At 40.9% G+C, this 21,629-nt stretch overlaps 1 protein-coding gene across 1 annotated transcript in view; it reads right to left on the bottom strand.

The window, feature by feature from the left end:
- Nucleotides 1–4,662: 4,662 nt before the first annotated feature.
- The window catches only part of jag2b (jagged canonical Notch ligand 2b), a 47,940-nt gene continuing 30,973 nt past the window's right edge, over nucleotides 4,663–21,629 (bottom strand). Inside the window, exons 7-26 of the mRNA XM_053336523.1 lie at nucleotides 20,277–20,396; nucleotides 19,945–20,058; nucleotides 19,473–19,586; nucleotides 17,193–17,306; nucleotides 16,742–16,788; nucleotides 16,455–16,628; nucleotides 12,728–12,890; nucleotides 12,467–12,628; nucleotides 11,621–11,734; nucleotides 11,402–11,515; nucleotides 11,072–11,185; nucleotides 10,132–10,248; nucleotides 9,293–9,320; nucleotides 8,538–8,623; nucleotides 7,327–7,440; nucleotides 7,018–7,133; nucleotides 6,568–6,825; nucleotides 6,310–6,441; nucleotides 5,370–5,520; nucleotides 4,663–5,186 (exon numbers count right to left, since the gene is read on the bottom strand). Coding sequence (XP_053192498.1) covers nucleotides 4,663–5,186; nucleotides 5,370–5,520; nucleotides 6,310–6,441; nucleotides 6,568–6,825; nucleotides 7,018–7,133; nucleotides 7,327–7,440; nucleotides 8,538–8,623; nucleotides 9,293–9,320; nucleotides 10,132–10,248; nucleotides 11,072–11,185; nucleotides 11,402–11,515; nucleotides 11,621–11,734; nucleotides 12,467–12,628; nucleotides 12,728–12,890; nucleotides 16,455–16,628; nucleotides 16,742–16,788; nucleotides 17,193–17,306; nucleotides 19,473–19,586; nucleotides 19,945–20,058; nucleotides 20,277–20,396 — 2,876 coding nt within the window. The remainder of the gene's footprint in view (nucleotides 5,187–5,369; nucleotides 5,521–6,309; nucleotides 6,442–6,567; nucleotides 6,826–7,017; nucleotides 7,134–7,326; nucleotides 7,441–8,537; nucleotides 8,624–9,292; nucleotides 9,321–10,131; nucleotides 10,249–11,071; nucleotides 11,186–11,401; nucleotides 11,516–11,620; nucleotides 11,735–12,466; nucleotides 12,629–12,727; nucleotides 12,891–16,454; nucleotides 16,629–16,741; nucleotides 16,789–17,192; nucleotides 17,307–19,472; nucleotides 19,587–19,944; nucleotides 20,059–20,276; nucleotides 20,397–21,629) is intronic.

The raw sequence follows: 21,629 nt of genomic DNA, 5'->3' as shown, positions 1-21,629 counted from the left end.
GGGTCCAGCCCAAATTACCAAAAACAACCTAATACCAAAAGAACATAACTTATTGTACAGCATATCCAAATAATTTGGTTCAGAATAAGAAGCAGCACAACAAAATTAACTTAATTTCTAAATAGTATAGCCTTTGGTGCCACAATCTGACCAGTTAAATCACCAATAAATGTTGGACACTTAATATTATAACTATCATTAGTCAGGGACTGGACCTCCATCCTATATGAGCAGTGACACCTGTTATATTAATGTGGATATGAGACCAGACCAGAAGTATTTCTACAGGGACAAAACATAATATTCATTTTCATTATATCTCTATCAGTATCAAATGATGCTCAGACTATATGACGAGGCCTTCTTACTGCAAATCATTTTACAGTCATCATCATATGCAGTTAATATCCGTAAATGTTATCAGCTCCTCTCCCCTCCACCACTTCCACAATGCTGTGTAAGTCGATCCGGTCTTTCCGACAAGGGAAGGTCCCATTAGCGCCAGTCAGGAGCACCCATGGGAGCCAGAGGGAAAAATGTCCCTCCCCACTCCACCCGGCATCAGAACATTACTCATGAAACATTCACATCTTTATGTGGCCAGGATGATCACGCCAGCCTCTCATTGGAGGAGACCAGATCGGCCCAGAACAGGAGATGAGGTTCTTATTGGTGTGGTGGGAGGGAGAATGATGGCAGGACGGCGGGGAGGCTGGCGAGGTTATTGGATCGATCGATCCAGCCCGTCCTCGGCCCACAAAGACGAGGGCAAGGGCACGTACTGCAGGCTTTCACAGGTTTGTTATTCTTTAAGAGGTTGAGAGTTCAATATGAGATTTGATGTGTGGACACATATAAGACTCAACATTAATACATTTATAAGAAAGCTATTAAGCTGAGTAGAGCTACATTTCACTGCCCTTTCACTTTTACTGTGCAGGAAAAGTGTTTAAAGAGTCATTTCACTCAAATTCCCACTTTTTTTCACTTAGTAGTCTTGGTGGTTTTGCTTTGTTACCTCTTTACTTACTAGTCAGGTTTAGAGTTTATTTTAAAGGTGACATACCATGCACATATTCAGGTCCATATCTTTATTCTGGGAGTTGGAATATCTTTGCAGTTCAAAAACTCCTTATTCATGTTTCACTGGCTCTTTCTGTAGCCCCACAGTTCAGCCTCTGTCTGAAACAGGCCGTTTTAGCTGCTGTCTCTTTAAGACCCACCTCCTGATGAGCCCACTCTGTTTTGATTGGCCAACTGTCCCTTGGCAGATTTCTGGAGGCTCGTGAGGCCTGACCAGAAGTTGTAGGATTATTATCAATTATAATATGTGAGTGGATAATGTGAACGGCCCATAGAACAACTTTAGCAACCAAGGCTATGGAAAGGACAGTTGTTTGGGCATCTGCATGAACAATGTAACATCATCATGAGGAGGAAGTAGTGGTAACTTTTCAAATTAAGTGTTTAGAGCAGGCTTAAGTGCTGGATTTTGACTTGCAGGTAGCATTTTTACATAGGTTCACCTCAAGTTTTAGAAGTGTAAAAGTACAATATAAAAGTAACCAAAAAAAGCATATGTGCGTTTCAGGATTCAACTGATTACAACTAAGGCAATTCTTGGATTTGTTTTATTGCTGAATTATTGCTCTCCTACAAGTCAGAACAGTTTCAGATCTTCAGGCAGAACTCTGGCCCTTTATGAGTCCTGGCTCAAGGCTTTTAAGCTATAGAAGTGTGAACCACTCAAACACTAACCCTGTCTGAAGAGGCCTGCACAATCTTAAAACTTACCTTTTTAAAGCAGCCTTTTATTTATTACTTACTCCAAAGTTATATGTTTTCAGTTCCACAATGTTTCATATGTTTTATTATTTGATTGTATTTTCTATTCCTGTAATTGCTGAATTTAACTGAAGTGTATTGATGAATTGTTTTAACTTTTGCCTTTTCCTATATAAAGCACTACATATAAGGTTCTTTTGATAGGGTGCTTTATAAATAAAGTTTATTATTAAAATTAGTATTACAATAGAGGTGAATGGAGTTTCATTTTTGCACCACCGCTCAATTTTTAAACCTTAAAAAACACTTAAAAATACTTACTTACTTACTAAAATAATGCTTAGTTTGAACATATACTATTCCAGGACATCTGAGCAAGTATCACCTGCTTATGAAGGCTGTGTGACATGGTTGAAAGCTCCAGAACAAGTCATTCAGTGGAACTCGAGTTAAAATTCTTGTGTGAATTGAGATTTCTTCTCATAATGCCTGTCATAATGTTTTAGTATGGATGTCCAGCACACCAGCCTCGGGTTGGCTGATGCTTCTTGTAGATTACCATGTCAGCAGTGACAATGCTCCCCCCCCCCCCCCCCCCCCATAGTTACTGTACTGTAAACCAAATATTACAAGCATGATCAAGATGTGTCAAAACTGCTTTAATAAATAACTGGGATGATTATTTAGAACAATGAAACATCCACTAAAAGAATGAAAACCGTTTCTATTTGTACAAAATGAACTTATGTCCCTTGTAGAATAAAATGTATACAATATGCAGTATTCAGCTTTTAACACCAGCAGTGATGCATCTTTAATTCTTTATTTTGCTGTGTCCCATTTACAGAAAATATGATGGTGTAAAATTGTGAGACAAGTCATTTTGAACTGAGTTGGTAACTTAAAATAAACAACAACAAAACAAAAGAAAACAAAAACACACCTGCATGAGGCACCTGAAAAGGAAAAAGGAGGGTTTGTGACAGGTCTAGAAATGGTCGCGGGGAAAACTTTTTTTTTTTTTTAAGGCTGTAACGTTGGCAGCTTTTACAACACTGCCCCAAAAAAAGCTGCTGTTGAATCTTTGACTCAATCATGATTGATCAACCAAAACTGATGCTCCTAATAGAAAGTTAAAAAAAAGATTAAAGCATAAAAGGGTAACTAATAATTGGATCAAATATGGTAGAAATAGACAGCTATGCCACTTTCTATGGTCAAAAACACCCCCAATTTGTTCCATTACAGCAGGTGGCAAAACAGCAACATATTTGAAAGTTTAGGCATACAGAGAGCAGGGCAGCAGCAACCTGACTTTTGTAATACATCTTATCCCCCCTGATACCGTTCTCGGAATGGATTTATTCGCAAAAAACACAGATTTTGACTGTCTAGCCACTGCCGTTTGAGACAAATGTGCTTAATTTAACCAAGCTGATAGAAGAAATACACAATTTCAAGCATGAAAAGAGCTGAAGACTGGAGCCCAGATCTATTAAATGTTGGTGTGAAGACTGTTTAATCATTAAAATTGTGCCTAAGGGCAAAAATGTGCATCACAGATTTACTTTAGCGTAACTAAAAAGCGCTAGAGGAATAGTCACAACTGTGAGTGATGTGACTCCCTGTCCCATTTATAAACCCTTCAGAAATTCCTTTGTAGGTGGTACCTCATTGTGAAGGTTTCTTAACTGTGAAACTTTGGATATGAAGTGTTATAAAACCTGCCTATTTCGACTGGCATAAATAAAAGGAATGGCATTGTAAAAAAAATAAAAATAATATTAATCATAATAACAATAATAATAATAATAATAATAATAATAATAATAATAATAATAAAAAATGTGTGACTTGTCTTTAAGTTACTTATTTCAAATATACACAGCGACTCCTTTAGTATTTACACATATGTACAGAGTATTCATTTCTGTTTTGATCAAATACCTTGAATGGCGTTGCTGTGAAATTGAACTCTTTAAATGTACACTTATATCCCTTTGAGATTTGAGAACAAGGAGGTCAAACTGGGCAGCGCGACTTGGAGCCTCCACGGGGCTCTTAGAAAGGCACTTGCTACCAACTCAAATACTGCAAAAAATCCTCAAACAGAGCTTTCAGCCGAGACAACTGAGAGACAGGAGAAGAAAAAAATAAAATAAATGGAAGGCCACATAGTAGGCACTGGGGTCTCTGTCCCCCTCTCCCCTCCAGGCCAATTGTTTTGGTAAGGCTGGCGCATGACGGCCACAGGTATCGGTGGGCAAAGCCGGAAAGAGACAGAGCGATGGGAGGGTTTTTGTCTGTTACTGTGGCTGCAACAGTCCATTTCCCTCAAAACCCTTCCTCTACTGTCCCTTTATTTTGTATCTGCCCCCACCCCCCCACCCCCCTCTCTCTGCACAGACACTGAACAGGAGCCCGCTGACAATTTTAACAAAATCATAATCATCTGTAAACAAACAAAATCTTTATACAGGTTGTCTTTTTTTTCTCCTTTTCGATGATTCATCGTTTCTTAAATGGTACAATTCCATAAACACAAAAAACTGTGGAGAGCTTCTTTTGCCTCCTGAAAAAAATGTTACATTTCAGCTCCTTCTGTACATAATTAAAGAAAAATAAGTGAACAGAAGAAAGAAAAGAAAAAAAAAAAAGGATGTTCACTGTGCTCTAGCCTCCTGAATTTAAAAAAATTCATTTCAGGTGACAGTAACGAAAACATGAAAACAAAGCAAAGAATGGCTTATTAAAGCACAAAGCCTTTTTTTTTCTTTCCAAAAGTAGTCCAAAAAAAAAAAAAAAAAAAGAAAAAAGAGTAGCGACAGCCTTGCAGCTTTTATCGCTTCCACATCGCAAGTCCTTTATTTTAATTTCTTATACACAATGGTCTCCTAGGTCTTTTTGACCAGTCAAGACGGCACTGACATTTTTCCAGCGGTTGTCTTTGGGGCTGTAGCCTGGGGTCCGGTGGGGCGCTTTGAGGGGTGAACTGGAGCTGTGCATGGTACAGATCACTCCCCCACTGGACTGCACTGCAGTCTGAGAGTACTTATAAACTGGCTGCTTTCCTGCCTCTGCTCCACCACTCTCCTCCTCGAGCTCAAGCTCGCCTTCCGTCTCCTCCTCCTCCTCCCCTTCACCACACGTCCGATAGGAGGGGTCCATGAGCTTTTTGCGCTCCTGTTCGGCCTCCCTGTTGCTTTCTTTCAGCTGCTGTTGCTGCTGACGTCCCACAATGAGCCGCAGCGGCTCCCACTGGTTGTTCACACTGTCGTCGGCAGCAGATCGCACGTTCCTCTCACGCTCTTTTCTCCGTTTACGCGTCCACCAAACACATACGATGATGCAGAAGAGAAAGAGCAAGCAGAAGACAACACATAGTAGAGGCACCAGGTAATCTGTAAAAATCAAGATGTACAGGAGGAGAGGTTAGGGAGGGAGAAATATAACTTCCATAACATGTACACTATGACTATGACACATTTTTTTATTGCACATTAGCTTGTAGTAAGTCACTAATCAGGAACTGAAAGAGGCCCATGATTAATTCTTGCAGGACACCTTTATTAAATATTACTCACCCACTGAAGGGGGCATGACTTGTGTTTCCACTTTGACCTCAATGACTGCCAGCATTATGGTGCTGTTGTGCCGCTTCGACAAGGTGCCCACTATAGTTTTGGCTGTCTCCTGGATTAGGTTGTGGTCTGGTAGGTCCTCTGGCTGGAAAGACTAAGAACCACATCAGAGAAGAAGGAGGAGATGAGACATAACATCCAGGATAAGGCATTGAGTTGACTCCCAACATCAGAACATGCTATTACATCTTATTCATCTCTATTGTTTCAGCTGTGTATGCTTTGCTTATGTCTACAGAGCCAGTCACGCAATTAAAAAAGGAGAAACAAAAGACTACACTACAAGTTCAGCAGAAGTCCATCAAAGGCATAGTCTGAGTATGAAATACATGTGTTAATCTTCCTGCCAATCATTTGCAGATTAAATACGGAGCTGGTGTCAATATGCTTGGCTTAACACAAAGAATGGATGCAGCTAGCCTGGCTTCGTCAAAAGTTGTCAAAACTTCCAGTATCTGTAAAGCTCAGCAATAAATATGTTGTATCTTGTTTGTTTAATATGTAAACAAGTAGGAATGTGAAAATGTTTTGTGTGCCATTCAAAAGAATGAGCTACATTCTTTAACAGTTTCCCCTTGCTACCAATTTTTTTGTTAAGCTAGGCTAACAGTTTCCCCCTACTAGCAGATGTTGCGCTAAGCTAACTGCTCCAGCTCCTTTTTTGGCGCACAGACACGCATTAGACATCAATCTTCTCATCTAAGCCTGAGCAAGAATGGGAATAAATGTATTTTCCAAAGTGTCAAACTATGTCCCAACTAACTAAAACTGTGCCAACCAAACTGGGATGAAAAACTTCCTGCAACACTGTATTTTTTTAGATTAAATTGAGTAGTGTTTGGTGATACTGCATAAGAGTACAAAGTTTGAATCATTCACTTACTATAGCCACTTCTACAGCATCTTGATTGGAATGAGAAAGGTCACAGAGCAGGAGAAGGGCGTGGTCTTTTGCCAAGCCTCGGGTGTCAGGAAGATACCTCAGCTCAAAGCAGATATTCTCCACGGTTGTTCCCTGAGGACAAACACACAAACACACACATATCTATTACTGATCAGCAATAATATGAAAAGCACTCGTGGACAACTGACAAGACTGCAAGACTGGAACAAAAATAAACAGTGCGAAGAGATGACTCACAGGTGGTACTTTGTCTCTGTTGAAAACAAGTGTTATGCGGCCACAACTGTTGTCCAGATGCCCACTGTTTGGCTGGCACTTGGTGGTTGCTTGTGGGGGTGCGGTTCTGGCCATGGAGCAAACCCCCCAGTGATGGCAAGGAGGAGAAAAGCATGTGAGGTAGCTGTGCTCCATACACTGCCGTCCAGCCGGGCAGGAATGCTGTCTCTGGTCCTGGCTTGATGATTGGAGTCGACAGAGACGACGACCACAGACCACCTGGTGTCACAGAGGCCAAAATAGTCACATGTAACCTCACATAACATTTATGATTGCATTATCCTGCATGTGTCATTATCTCCTCTATCTGAGCAATGTTACGGCTCAATTGTTGTTTTTCTTCACTCAGACAATAAACTGTGTGTATGTGAAGAGCATCAGATATTTACTGGTTTAGAAGTGCCATCTTACCTTTGAACAGTCCACTTTGCCGTTGATGCAATGGCAGCTGTTGCACTCCTCCTCCCAGCGGCTGCCGTGGGGAAGCTGCAGCCCAGCGTAATGACAAGTCTTCCCTATGCCTATGACTACAAAGAGAAACAGAAGAGACATGTTGGACTTTTGTGGCAGGAAGTCTGCAGTAATAATGGTGAATCAATTCTGAAATTCTTTAATGAGACAGTGAGTCCAAATTTCTATACAAAAACCACAGGATGGAATGAATTAATGAGTAAGTCTGAAGACTTGAATGAGCAAGGCAGAGGATAGAGATGTATTTACACTCTTGGCATCGGGTTCCTGTTCTTCCAAGCGGACAAATGCAGCGGAAACCATTGATCTCGTCCACACAGGTGGCTCCGTAGGCACAGGGTGAAGACTGGCATTCGTTTATGTCTGTGAGAGGAAGATTTGAGTTTAGAGAGATAGATTTACCGTTTTTAGCGTATGACCATTTATAGCTAAGTAATTCCTACTTGCGACCCCTTGTCACTAGTTGCACATGTGGAGTAGGTTTCTAAAGTCATGACGGGATAAAACACCTTAAATTTGAGAACAAATGAGCCACATTTTCTTTGGTAGTACTATTTTTTCTTTCCATTTTGTTCCTTCTTCTGTATTTTGTCAATCGTCTCATCATCCTTTTGATTTCTTGTGATCCCTTTGGTTTAACCTGACGCTCAAAATGGTCACACAGAACCATCTGAGACATTGTCCATGGGAAAAGGGCACGTTTTCACCCAATCACCTGCCAAGTCTTTTTTCAGTCCATCATCGAAGAAATCAACTTAAAGCCTGAGAAGAAGGATTCCCCTGGTGATCTTGCCAATCCAGTTGCATCGCAAAGTAACCTTTGGTCCAGTTTGGGCAAAAATAAAATCACTAAACCAATTAGTGGATGAAACCAGGTGCTGTACGGCTTTAATCACATCTAATTTCTTCAATACATGAATAAGAAAATTGTAAGTGTTTATCTACCACACCCATCTATTTGCACAGCTCTTTGAACAACTCTCTCCTCATCGAAATCACAGGGAACCGCGCTCATTGTCATCCTAGATTTCACACGAGCGCAGTCTGGATGAGAATACTCAAATTCGAGCTTGACAGAAAAGGTGAATGCTATCCGGCCAAAACAAAAGAGCAGAGAAGAAGAATTTGAGGGTCACTGGGTAATTTGTCTTCCGTATGTTTGTGTGACTGCTTGAGTATGGAGGAGGGACGACCTCTGACCCCTGAGGCGTTAAAGGACCTAGAAAAAGGGAGAGGGCGGTGTCCCGGTCTCGCATTTGTCAATGTGTCCATCTCCTTCTCGCCCCCCCCCCAACCCATTTTCCTTTGCTCCATCCTTCCCTCCACCTATCCATCCTCTTATAATCATAAAAGGTTCCCATGGCTACGTTGTGGTTAGGGTTAGGTGAAGCGGGATTTTGATTTGGAATGTTTTTTTGGGGTGTGTTATACAACAAAGTATACCTCGTGTCATTACTCACTTATTCGACAGTCTGGTCCGGCAAATCCTGGAGCGCACTCACAGCGGAACCAGTTGACTCCATCCACGCATATACCGCCGTTGTAACTGAGAAAAAGAAAGAAAGAAAAGACCAAAAAAAAAAAACGATTAGATGAGGCTGTACAAGAACCACATCCTTTCCAGCTGCAACAAAGCACATTGTGTGTGTATGTGTGTGTGTGTATGTGTGTGTGTGTGTATGTGAGTGTATGTGGGAGCGGGGGGTCACAAAGCTCAATTCAACTCATCAATATAAGCCTCCACCTTTCAGATGCTAATAGGCGTGTCCAGTCCCTCCCCTCCCCTCCTCATGCCTCTCTTCCATTACTCCTCAAAGCCAAACCGCTCCCCCCCAGGTCGCACAGGAAGAATGGACACGTATGCCCCCCCCCTCCATTTCCCTCCTGCCACTCCACCCCCCACCTGCATTCACCATGGGGTAGGTGGAACTCTTGTCCTCCTCCCCCCTAAAACTCCTACTCCCTTCTCTGTCCTATTCAATATCCAAACCTCCTCCCTATAAGAGATGCCCCCTTTAAGGCTTGATTTAAGGACAACTTCCACTGCCTTTAGCGGCCCTTCACCCGTCCACCCCCCCCCCCCCCCGTCCCTCACCTCGAGCCAGCGAGGTCTGTGTGAAGTGTGTAGAGGAGGGAGGCAGGGAGATGCTGGATAAAAGAGGGGGAAAGGTTTGGCTACGCCACAGGAGTGTGTGAGGCAGGAAGCGGTACATACCATGGATGAGGGTTGCAGTCGTTTGTATCTGTTGAAAAGAACAAAAAAAAAAAAAAAAGACATTTAGTGTTGAGCTGTTACAGTGCCATAGATGTGTGATTTTTCAATTGCCTAACTTAAATTTAAATTATTTAAGAGAACATATTAACTGTTAACTTAAAAAAACCTAATACAAGTTTCCATTTTGCTACTTTTTAATGTTACCTGCCTTTAACCCATCATTCATACAGTGCATGCTCAGATGTTGGTGAATTCCTTTAGTTAGATAAGTGTTCACATAACATGTTGAACCTTTGACATCTGTAGATTTTCTCAGTATTTTCTATTAAAATGAACATACATTCCTATTTTATTACATCTAGCCAAGATAGGAAACTGGTAATATAAGGCTTTAAATAATCACATACTGAATGGACCACTCAGCTTTGGCCTGATTAGAAAATGATGATGGTTGTCACAACATTTACTAAGTCTCTGATTTATAATCATACTGCAGTCACATAACAGAAAAATAAATCCTGGACAAATACAGGAATTTACCGAACTTGTGATACTGTGAGAAAAGCTCCTGATCTTGGTGATACACAGTCAGAATCAACACACACTCTTAAAAGTAATCGCAGAATATGACAAGAATGAAAATGACTCAAACTAGTCAATAAGGAAAACAAACTTTTCCTCTGTCACAATGTTGAAGTTGCGTTTTCAGAGAGAGTTTGAGGAGCTGACTCTAACTGATGATCACTGTTACATCACATCAAACACAGAAGATGTGGGCCTTAAAAGGCATCATAAGCAGATAGCTGAGGGAGATTTTTGTGTTACATAGAGAAACCTACTTTGGTCACAGGTGGGGCCTTCCCAGCCCTCTTTGCAGATGCAGGTGAAGGTGTCTCCTCCTCCCACACACGTTCCACCGTTCAAACAAGGACTGGAGGCGCATGTGCTGTTCTTGGCTGTGGGAAGAGAGAGGAGGAGGATCACAGAGGTGCACCATCAAAAATAGCTTACACATCCACATACCAAACTGACACAATAAATCTAATATGATAATGTTCATACTTTTTGCAGCAACAACATGATACTGTAACCATACCTGACCTTTTAATTTAGATAGGAAGAGTAATTTATTAATCTCAAACGAAAATAAATATATTAATACCTGAGGGCAGACACCTGTTTGAAATAGTGATAGTTACAGCTGCATGGCAGTGTGTTTCTCAGGAACTGATCTAAAAGCCTAATTCAATCTGTATGAGTATGATTGAATATGAACTATTACTGACTATTATTCTGGATTTCAGTGGAGTTTTAGTCTGAATTAGTCCGGTCACAGATCTCTGAAATCTTGTTCAGTGATTCAAACAAGTCTGGTGCTGTGCCAGCCGATGAGTGTTTCAGCCAGCTGGAGAATTAGTTGCAGCAAGATATTGAAACTGAACACAATGTCAGATGATTTGTCAAATCACCGACTGTGATAGAAAGCTTGTATTCTGAAATTAATTTATGGTTTTATATTAAGTGTGCAGGTGTTCATCATCGATAAATCATCAATGTGGATTTCTGTGATGAATGTACGACTGCACTCTCTCTTTTGAATTACCTAAATTAAAGTTAAATGCCCAGAGGCTTTTGATTCCAACCTGCCAAAAAAGTATTAAGAAACACTACAATAATTTTTAGGAATCTTCCTACAGTAATAAAGTATTTTACACCAAGCAACTCCTGCAACAAGCATGGGCACCTACAATCTTAATATACGCCATCCCGAGGTCTCACCTGTGTTGCATGTGTTTCCTCCCCACCCAGGTGGGCAGGCACAGCGGAAGGCATCCCCATGGTCGTAGCAGGTTCCTCCATTACTGCAGGTGGTTGCGTCACACTGGCTCTCACCTGACCGGGATAAGAAAGAAACACTGAGGTCAGAGAAACACAATCTTCATATCACTAACTTTTTGTAGCACTAGTTGATACAAAAAAGGTTAGCTTTACCCATATGAAGATGTTTTACTTGTCAAAACATATGGAGATGTATAGCATGGTGAAGCTGGGGCCACTGCAAACTATGAACATAAACACACACATTAACACACAGTCGCCATAACTCACGGGAATGGCAGGTCTTGCCCTTCCAGTTGTCGGCACACTCGCAGTAGAAGTCGTTCACCAGGTCGACGCAGCGGCCGTTGTTCTTACACGGGTTGTGTCTGCACTCGTTGACATCTGGGGGACGGCAAGCAGAGGGACGTTTACATGATTTGAACTTTACTGAACTATGTTCTCAAAATGAGTAACTGCACTGAATCATGACAGGGGTGTGGAACTTACTGAGGTCACAGAGTTTCCCCTCCCAGCCGTCAGGACAGAAGCACTGAAAGGAGTTCACTCCATCGATGCAGGTCCCTCCACTTCTACATGGGCTGCTGATGCAGTCGTTAATATCTGAAACAGAAAGGAAGAAAGTTAGGTCAGCGGGACTGTGCTCAGTTAGAATATACAACTTTGAGGAGTGAAGACCAGAAGGAATATATCACTAGAGCTGGGTATCATTTAAAAACGTATAATACCAGTAACCTCAAAGTGAGACCAATACCAATCGAATACTCAATTTTTTTCTACTACATTCGATACCCATCATATGAATGGAAGCCTTCAGTTGTGTCAAATGCCATCACTCCTCCCCATCCAAATGATTTTTACATATATTATATACAAATACAAAAATGTTCAAATGAGTAAAATATGTATTAAATAACTGTACAAAACTGTACAATTAAGTATTATTACCACAGACTGTATGGGTTGTAGCTGCTAAGGTAGTTGTCAATCACACATTTTAGTGAATGGAAGAACACTTGCAGTGATTGGCAACAAGCAAAACCATAAAAATAGTACTAAGTAATAGTGTTTAAAGAATCAAAAGCAGGTATCATTTGACTGCAGAAGTTTCAATACTACTTGGTTCTGGGTTATTTTCATCAATACCTTAAATGGTAAATGTACTGTACTTATACACTTTTCTAGTCTTTGGACCACTTAAAGCGCTTTTACACTACAAGTAAAACATATCTAGTACACAAGATCACAATGTGAAAAAACCTTTTACATTCTTATTTATACAACATAATGGACTTCAGCTGTAGGTGTCATCTCAAACCAGGTGTCTCTACGTACTCTCATGACAGTAGATGCCGCTGAAACCTGGATCACAGACGCAGGTGAAGTTTCCCGCTGGTTGGCTGATGCAGCGTCCTCGAGGGCCACAGACGTTTGAAGAAATGTGCCGCACTCCAGCCGAGTCGTTGGTCGCTACAGCAACAGTGCAGCTGTCGATCGCTGCCACGAAATAAATGAAAAAGGTTAAAATTCTTCACTTTTCTTTGTCATGGTGCAGTAGTTTCATAGTATTTCATCATTGCAGTTGTCTCCAGTCACCTTGACAAGGGGTGGTTAGGCAGTTCTCCTTGAGCTGATCACAGGTCTTTCCCTCGTAGCCTTCGGGACAGGCGCAGTAGAAGTCCTCGTCCATGCTGTGGCACGTGGCCTCGTTCTCACAAGGGTTTGAATCACAAGCATCGGAAGGGGACCAGCTAGGGATCTAATGAAATCAAGAGGTGAGGAAAATAAGGTTTACAATTGAGGCAATAAACAACATGAAATTTAAGATTCCACTAAATATTAAGAGTTAGCAAATTGTTTGTGCAGTGTATTGATGGTGATCCCATTCTGTAGTCATTACAATTAAAGTTATTTTCATTGTTCCTGAGAAAATCCAATAATTTTGTCCTGAAATCGGCCTCAAAAATCTATTATGTTTGCTTGGACACCATGCTGTCGAATTGCATGGCAACACCCCTCAAATAAGACTAACCCTACCCTAACCCTCCACATATCCCCAACATGAATACAGAAATCAATTGTCATCAGTTTGGACAATAGGAATATTAATTATGGAGAACTTGGAGAGACTGATAGCATCCAACTGAGTGGAAGCAGTAGAAATACACCTACCACTAATACTTAGTGTACAGCATTGATCTTTGTTATAGAGTCAGTGGCAAATTGGCATCTTCCGAATTTGTGATGGGAGTTTTCAAGCTAAAATAAGTTCTCCTTTCACTAAGTATATTATAACTCAGATTTAATGGCAAAGTAAGCTTATTTTCTTATTAATACAGAGAAGGGTTGATTTTGGGCTGGGCATCACCTTTTGCCATTAGTCTACATCTGTACTACACTACCACACACTATCACTGCACTAAACTGTTACTTTCAGGGATTATTATGACAGCGAAACAAGCGAGGCCAAATGATCAATGGAGAAAGGAGAGCTAAAGTCTGTGTGTAGGTGAGCAGCTTAGCTTGGCTCACGCCAGCGCTACTGTTCAGAACAAATCAAAGGTAAGTGGACGAGCAAAGTAAGCCTCAGAAACCTTCCCTAAGCTCATCAAGGGAATCCACGCTTTTGGTTTTACATCTCTGCGCTGCTTAATCTTAGAAGATTATTCTGAGACAGACGGGTGGCAGAGGAGAGAGTGAGAAGCTGAGCAGGCAGGAGAAAGATAAACGCATTGTGAGGGCAAATACTGACTCCGGTCCAACATAACGCAGAGCCACAGTGAATATAATAAAGATAAATCGTCTCTCATGCAACTGGGACACAGAGAGAGCCACACGACTGCAGGCTGCAGTGACATCTTTTGCCATTTCTACTTGCTGCGGAGTGAAAATCATCCAGTTGATGTAAACAGAAGCCTACTGTGCATAAACTCTGGGCTGCACCCCTTTGCCATTTAAGGTGCTGAAGAAGAGAGTTAGAGTAGGGCAGCAGGCTGGGTGAAAGTCTGTGGTCACACAGTTTATTTTAAGTGTCATGGCCAGATACATTTTTTCTACACCATTTGCATGTGTGTGGTCAGGGGATCTTGTCTGAGTGAATTGGGTCTATAAATCTTTGGCACATTATTACAGATGTTTGCATAGTTCGTAGCATGAGACTCAGTTTTCATTGTAGCAGACAGGCTGAGAATGTGTTTGTGGTGGAAACCCACAAGGGAAAGTCAGTCAAAACTTGATTTATTGTGCTGTTTAAGAGAAGCTTACTTGTCTTGCATGACATACATGTCCCAGAATATATAAAAAAGCATGAATAGCTGAAATGTAAAACAACTACTAAACTCAGGTTTTACTGCCTTGTTAAACGACAGAGCTCAAATTGCATGCTGGAGCTCTTTTTTGAGCTTCATTTTTAAGAAAAGCTCATCCAAAGCTCTTTGGTACCTCTGTTTTATTGACCTTAGTAAAGCTTAAAACATAAGGTTAAAAGTTGAGTCTTGAGCCCGGGGAAACAGCAGTTGATCATCAAATCATCAGCTATTCTGGAGCTTTTTATAATATCACATGAGCCTCAGCAGATGGAGTTTGTAAATGCTAACATTAGCATGCCAACACACTCAGAACAACACGCTAATGTTATGCAGGTAGAATAGTTTGCTTTTCCTCTCTTCCTCTTTATATTGGTCTCTCAACCATCACTCCTATTCATCCACTTTGCATGTATATTAGTGTAATTTTTAACATGCTCATGTTAGCATGCTAACGTTTGCTAATTAGCCCTAAACATTAGTATTTATCCAGTAATTTATCAATGTTTGAACCCAATTTGATGGCTACATGTCCAATAGTTGTTGGCCTATTTCTGGAAAAAGGCATTTAACAACATTTCCATTCAAGTCTTGTTTTTGGCTGTCTCCCTGTATAAACTTTATAAGATGGACTTCAAAATGTATACTTTTTTATAGCATGATGAAGACAAACATGTCTACTAAGTGAGTAAATGCTGTGACTCTTTATGTTGTGGCCATTCCACTGTGATTCAACTTGTCCTCATTTCCTCTGAAGACATCATGCAGATCAGGGATGGGCAAAAACACTATTACACAATCAAACTTTCAGACTTAAACATAGATACTAATCAGAGAAATATGACGCTGCAGGCGTTGTAGTTTTGGCACCGTGGGGCAGGATGTACACTGTGCCATAGCAGGCATCAGACTTCTGTAGTATGCGGGCAGTAATCCAGCGTCACCTCATTCAGCGAGGCTCATATTTATAGTAGAGATGCTAAATCAGGATTGGCTCCTGACCAGCAATGTCCTCCATTCAGGGCCCAAGAGATGAAGTGAAGTGTCAGTTTCCTCACTGCTAACCTACATTAGCTTCAAACACAGACTTCAAATATAACAGACTGCAGCAAGGACACTGATATGTAAGGTTTGTAGGAAATAAAACTATAAATTACTACAGAACTTTGCAATGAAAGGTGGGTCTGATTCGTAGGGTTGGGAATATACTGTGTTAGGGAGATCATAGTCATGATTTGGCACATTGGGGAGTGTGCAATGGACAGTTGGCTCAGATGACAGTGTTGTAAGGGTGAGTGCAGTTAGTGCATTTGCATGGCATTAAAAACCACTTTGTGTATATTTTCCAAAATCCAAATGGCTATCAAGCAAGTACTCATTTTCTTTTCACCATTACATTATGATCTTCATGGCTTGCCAAGACACTTGACAACTTTTTTTTCAGATTGGATGGTTTTATTGGCACACAATCATGCCATGGCAGCTTATACAGCTTTGTGGTTCCAGGAAGATTTTACAACAGCTGCCTCACGGTCCTCATCCAGGGGAACATCCTCTGCTGTAAAGTGTATCTACACCTGCTGCATAACATTACCTCTTCCCTCTCCGTGATAGTCTACCGTATCGTTGGCAACTGGATTCATATTTTCTATTTATTTCAAGTCAACATTTACGACTACTAAAACTTCTAAATTTAATTTTCGCCTGCAGATTTCCAGCAACAGGACTTTTCTTTTTAATCTTATTTATACTGTATAAATATTATACTTTGTGCAGTTAACAGTTTGATAAATCCAACTCTGTAAATTCTGAAGAAACCAGGAATGTGACACACAATTGGTCACTTGTACTACATAATGAAGTTACCATGTCTTAAATAAGCTCTACCAGGACATGTGATGTTTGCCCACTTTAGTTTAACAGCTGCAAATAAAAAAGGAAAAAGAAACACCTGCCAATATTCTATCTCTGCATCCACCACCGTTATCCAGTACTGGGAACTCCAAAACTGGACTCACCTCACACAGCTGTCCTGAGAACTCCTGTGGGCATTCACACACAAAGCCATCCAACAATGTGTGGCACTGGCCTCCATTCTGACAAGGTCTGCTGTCGCACTTGTTCCTCTGGATTTCACAGTGAGTACCAACGAAACCTGGTGGGCACAGGCAGTGGTAACCCCTCGGAACCTCCTGACAAAAACAAAAAGAAACAAAAAAATCGGTTAAAGAGTCAAGTCACTGTCCAGCTGAAATAATATTCAACTTTTCTAATCACACTAAGTTGAAAATTCAAACATCCATACCTTGCATGTTGCTCCATTCTGACACTGACCATGGCAGCCATTGATCTCTGAAAAGAGAGCAGACACTATTAAAACATTCAAATTTGCCACATAGAGATCAGGTCTTGGGCCATAAATGACCTATCCATTCTAAAGTGCAATCTACAACTTGATATGTGCACATTGAGTAAAAGTTTGGAAACTAGTGAAGCCAACAGAGTGTTAGATAGACCTTGTATAGACTGTAACTGGGCATGCATTGGATCCAGAGAGGAACTGGGCATGCAAGTTCAGTCATGATGGCAGAGCAGGAGCTTCAGTTTGCCAAGACGAGAAAGGAACAGGTTACCGCATGCGACACCTATGTGATGTGTCCAGGGAAGTGAGAGGAGGCGTTTGAAAATAGCCAGGAAAGGAGGTCGCCAGTGGAGAGAGAGAAATTTAGAAGTGACTTTGAGAAAGAAATACTGACTGATGTCACAGTTTTGTCCAGACCATCCCTGGAAACAGTTGCAGTGATATCCACCAATCAAATTTTTGCAAGAGTTAGCGTTCACACAGGGTTTTCCCTCGCACTCATTTGCATCTGTGAAGGTAGGACGCAGAAGAACACACAGTCCATCAAAAGGTACAAACCAAAGAAAAAGACAGGGAGACAGAAAAGTACCCAGAAATCTAATATTTGAAGCCCAGGTAACCAAAAAATGAAAGAACTGGCGGCAGCAGTGATAATGTCTGTCATTTTTTACTTAACTATTAAATGTGGTGGCGTGTGTTTGAGCTCTTTGAACTTGATTAAGATAACCCTGATGACATCACAAAGGGCTATCAGTGCTTGGGCTTAAAGTCTCCAAACTTATAACAGAAAGCCTGTGTTACTAACTGGGACTTTAAAAGATGTGGGTGTTTACCAGGTAGGGAGGGTCTAATGAAAAGATGCTATTGGTTTCATTAAAGCAGAATGTATAATACAGTATATTTAATACAAATCACATGCTAGGAACAATTTAAATCCATCAGCCTGAATCTATTTCAGTTTTTATTTGTTTTTTTAACCAATTCTAACAAATCCCCTGACTTTAACTTTACTGTCCATTCAATCCTATTTAAGAATTAAGCATATGCCCAATAAAGAAAATTTACTGCATTTATTTCCTTTGACTTTTTTATGAACTGTTTAATCTGTAAAATGTCAATAAAATACTCAAAAATGGTCCCAGGTGTCTGACCAAACATTCATAAACCCCAAATATCCATTTACAACACTATAAAAACACAGAAAAGCAGCATATATACACATTTGAGACGCTGGAACCAGTGAAGTTTTGCGTGAGTGAATGTTAGCCCTAATGAAATTACATTTTCTTTTTTTTGTCTACTACAGCATACATATCTGCTCTAGTAATCCCTTATCCTGTGTTCTTTGTTGTGAAAGAACATTCTATAACCAAAAATGAAGAAATATAGTTAGGTTTACATTGTTTCAATTAAATGTGAGTTGGACTTGAATGATCTGGAGGTCAAGCTGTATATCATTGTGACTGGCTGTGGACCTTTGTTGCATGTCATACCCCTTTTTCCTCTTACCACATATTTCTTGTCTACTGGACAGTTTACAGTACAGACATAAAGATAACTGTTTCATTATTAACAGCCATATTATCATACACATTGACACAAAATGAACACAATATAATATATAATTTCAGTTAAAAATAAGAAAAGTATATCAGATTAAAACTGATTTTCTTAATGACCCATATTCTCCATTTTTGAGAATATGGGTCACTAAGAAATCCAAGTTCTGTATGCAAAACCCAAACATAAAACGACTTTGATAAAGTTCCTCCTGACGCATCCTAAAAAGCCTCGAGGAAACAACAGCTGACAGATGACAGTTTGTGTTCTCGTCGCTCCTCTTCGGATGAAACGAGTGTAAACAGCACAGTTTCACTCACAAATATTCACCACAGACATCAAAAGTGTTACAACAAAGAAAAGCACTGCTGCTCAAATATTCAGAGGAGGGGGAAGGCAGTCCGCAGGGAGTCCTGCTGTGCTCACTCACACACACACACACACCTGTCTTCTCTCTGAAACCCAACACTCCACACACACACACCCATCTCCAGGTAAGACAGGAGGCCAATTGCCGCCTGTAAGCTGAGATCTGATCTAGTAAGATGACACTGAACTCTTGGGATCTCTTTCCTGCCTTCAACCCCTCCCTCCCTCTCCCTTCCAACACACACCCCAACTTTGTTTACCGGTCGTAATCCATTTCCTGGCTTCACGCCGGTCACGTCCGCTTGTCAGGATGGGAGCGATATAGAAACGAATGCCACCGCCAGCGACAAACAAACAGCCGGATATAGACACGCTAGTAGCTCATAAAGTCATTGACAAAAAAAAAAAAAAGGCAGAGCTGTGGGCAGCTGCGCGCTCACACAGGATATTGACAGCTTGTACTCTGGCCATGGGGCTCAGGTTGCTGGTTGCCAATTTTAATCCAAAAATACAGTTAACCAGAGCAGTGAGAAATGCTGCCTGTGTCTCAGAGGCCATTTATTTGTTTTAGGAAGTGGTACAAACAGGAAAGAACTGGCAGTAGAATAAATCTCTAGGTGGAAATAAGAGCTTATTTGCCAAAAAAAAATGAAATCATAAAACACTTTCATAACCTCTGGTGTGATAGGTACATAATAGGTGTATGTGTATGTGTGTTTTCTTGGGCTGAACACCTGAATCTTACCTCTCTGGCAGGTCTTTCCTTCCCACTGTGGAGGGCACACACACTCGAAGCCATCTTCCAGGTCGACACAGGTTCCACCCTGAGCACACGGACTGGAGGAACACTCGTCGAAATCTGAGAAAACACACGTGAAAACTCACTCTCTGCTTATGAAAACTCACTCTGCCTCTATCCAACATGTCACATTTGAAGAAGTGTTGGGACTTTAATCAGACTTAATACTGTAAGATGGTCGATAACAATGAGAGAGGATGAGAGGGAGAAAGCTGAGGTAAGCAGTTCTAACTCCAAATGAAGGTTGCTGGATGAAGAGGTGATTAGTAAATACCACGAACAAAGACTCAGTAGGAAAGGGAAGAAGAATCCTTTAATGGCTGAGGAGTTATAGATGCAACTTTACAAAGGACGAGCATGATGGTGCATGTGTATTAACAAAAGAGAGAAGATGATTCAAAGTAGCACAGCGACTCACTGTTTGCACAGGTCGGACCTTCCCAGCCCGGCGGACACTGGCACTCGAACCCAGTGGGAACTTCGTGGCACGTACCACCGTTGGCGCAGGGATTGGAAACACAGGCGTGCTCGGCTGATGGAGGGATGAGATGGGGGCGTGGTTACACAATGAAAAGTAAAATTTCACAAATTCAGGTAATAGGTTACAACTGCCAATACAGTCTTAATGGCATCTTTTCACATCAGGCATGTCTTAGTATCGTGTGTTATTGAAAAATCTCTCATTTCTTTGTATCTCTTTACATGAATCCCCCCCCTACAGTGGGTGTCCACTTTGGGGTTCTCGCTCACCTATGTGACAGGTCTTGCCAGAGTAGCCCTGAGGACAGGCGCAGTAGTACTCATCTGGCTCGGTGTTCATGCAGGTCCCTCCGTTGACACAAGGCTGGTGGCGACCACAGTAATTCAGATCTGGAGGAGACCAGGAGGCAAAAGCACACATTTAGAGACACTAAAATACAAATAACCAAATGTACAGATATATCAACTTATAGAAACAGCACTAAATGAATCAATCGATCTTGCCTTAACTAGAGGTCAAGTACTTTCATCTCTGCCGCCTTACTTAACTACCCCTGCATCAATGTAGGCGTCACGCTCCAAAATATGCAGCTTCCTTCGCCTGCCTACATACTGTGATTACCATTTATTGTGTGATACATTATACTGATGTCTGTCAATATGCACAGCTGCTGAAACTGAATTGAGGTATCTATATTGATGGCAAACAGCCGTCCTGGTTCAAAATCTCAAAAACTCCATTATCATTTTATAAAATCTAATTCGATAAACTTAATTGATTGTTAGGGTGAAGCTGAGAGTTTTGAAGTCAAACCCTCTAAAAATTAAAGCTGTGTCCTCAATCACTCTATCTAGGGATGGGTGACATGGATGAAAATCAAATATCATGTATTTTTGACCTAATACCTTGATATCGATATTGCGATAATATTGTAGATACACGATACAATATGAATATAGAGTAATGTGGGCTTAATAACTAAGTGGGTAAAGGCAAATGACATATTTACTGTAATGCAGCCTTTAAAACCAGCAAAAGACAGCAATTATGCCATATCACAATTTTACGATATCCAAAATCTAAGATCATATCTAGTCTCATATCACGATATCGATATAATATTGATATATTGCTCAACTCTAATTCTATCTACGGTTAAATGGTAGCTTGATACTGATTGTTAGGGTGGTTTAATTTAAATGAAAACCTGTGCATGCTAAATAAAATAGCAATATCAAAAATAATCAGGTAATTAAAAGACCACAACTGAAAAACTGACACTATTGTACAGGTGTCATTTGAAAGGACATGAGTGAAGACTTTACTTCAACATTTTAAAACGGTCGGAACAATGTCAGCTACAACTCTGCAATCAGATTTTGCTAATTGGATCGACCGAGTCAGACAGCTCTTTGCTTGTTTTGCCATTTATCCTGTTGGTGCCGGGAGTTCCCAGGAAGCTTGTTGGAGTCTTTGCTCGGTATAGAGCACCAACTGTCAGCTTTAACAGGAAGCGCAGTGTTTTCTCAACCACTCTGCTGCACTGGATCATGATAGAGGTTTTACAGTATTTACTGGATATGGTCAAGTGGTGAGCAAACAAACCAGTTTCTGTTTCACTT

Source organism: Scomber japonicus, chromosome 17 (assembly GCF_027409825.1).
Source record: "Scomber japonicus isolate fScoJap1 chromosome 17, fScoJap1.pri, whole genome shotgun sequence".
NCBI classification, from domain to species: domain Eukaryota; kingdom Metazoa; phylum Chordata; class Actinopteri; order Scombriformes; family Scombridae; genus Scomber; species Scomber japonicus.
Note: the sequence above shows the minus strand (reverse complement) of the source record. Positions and strands in the feature narration are given on the sequence as shown.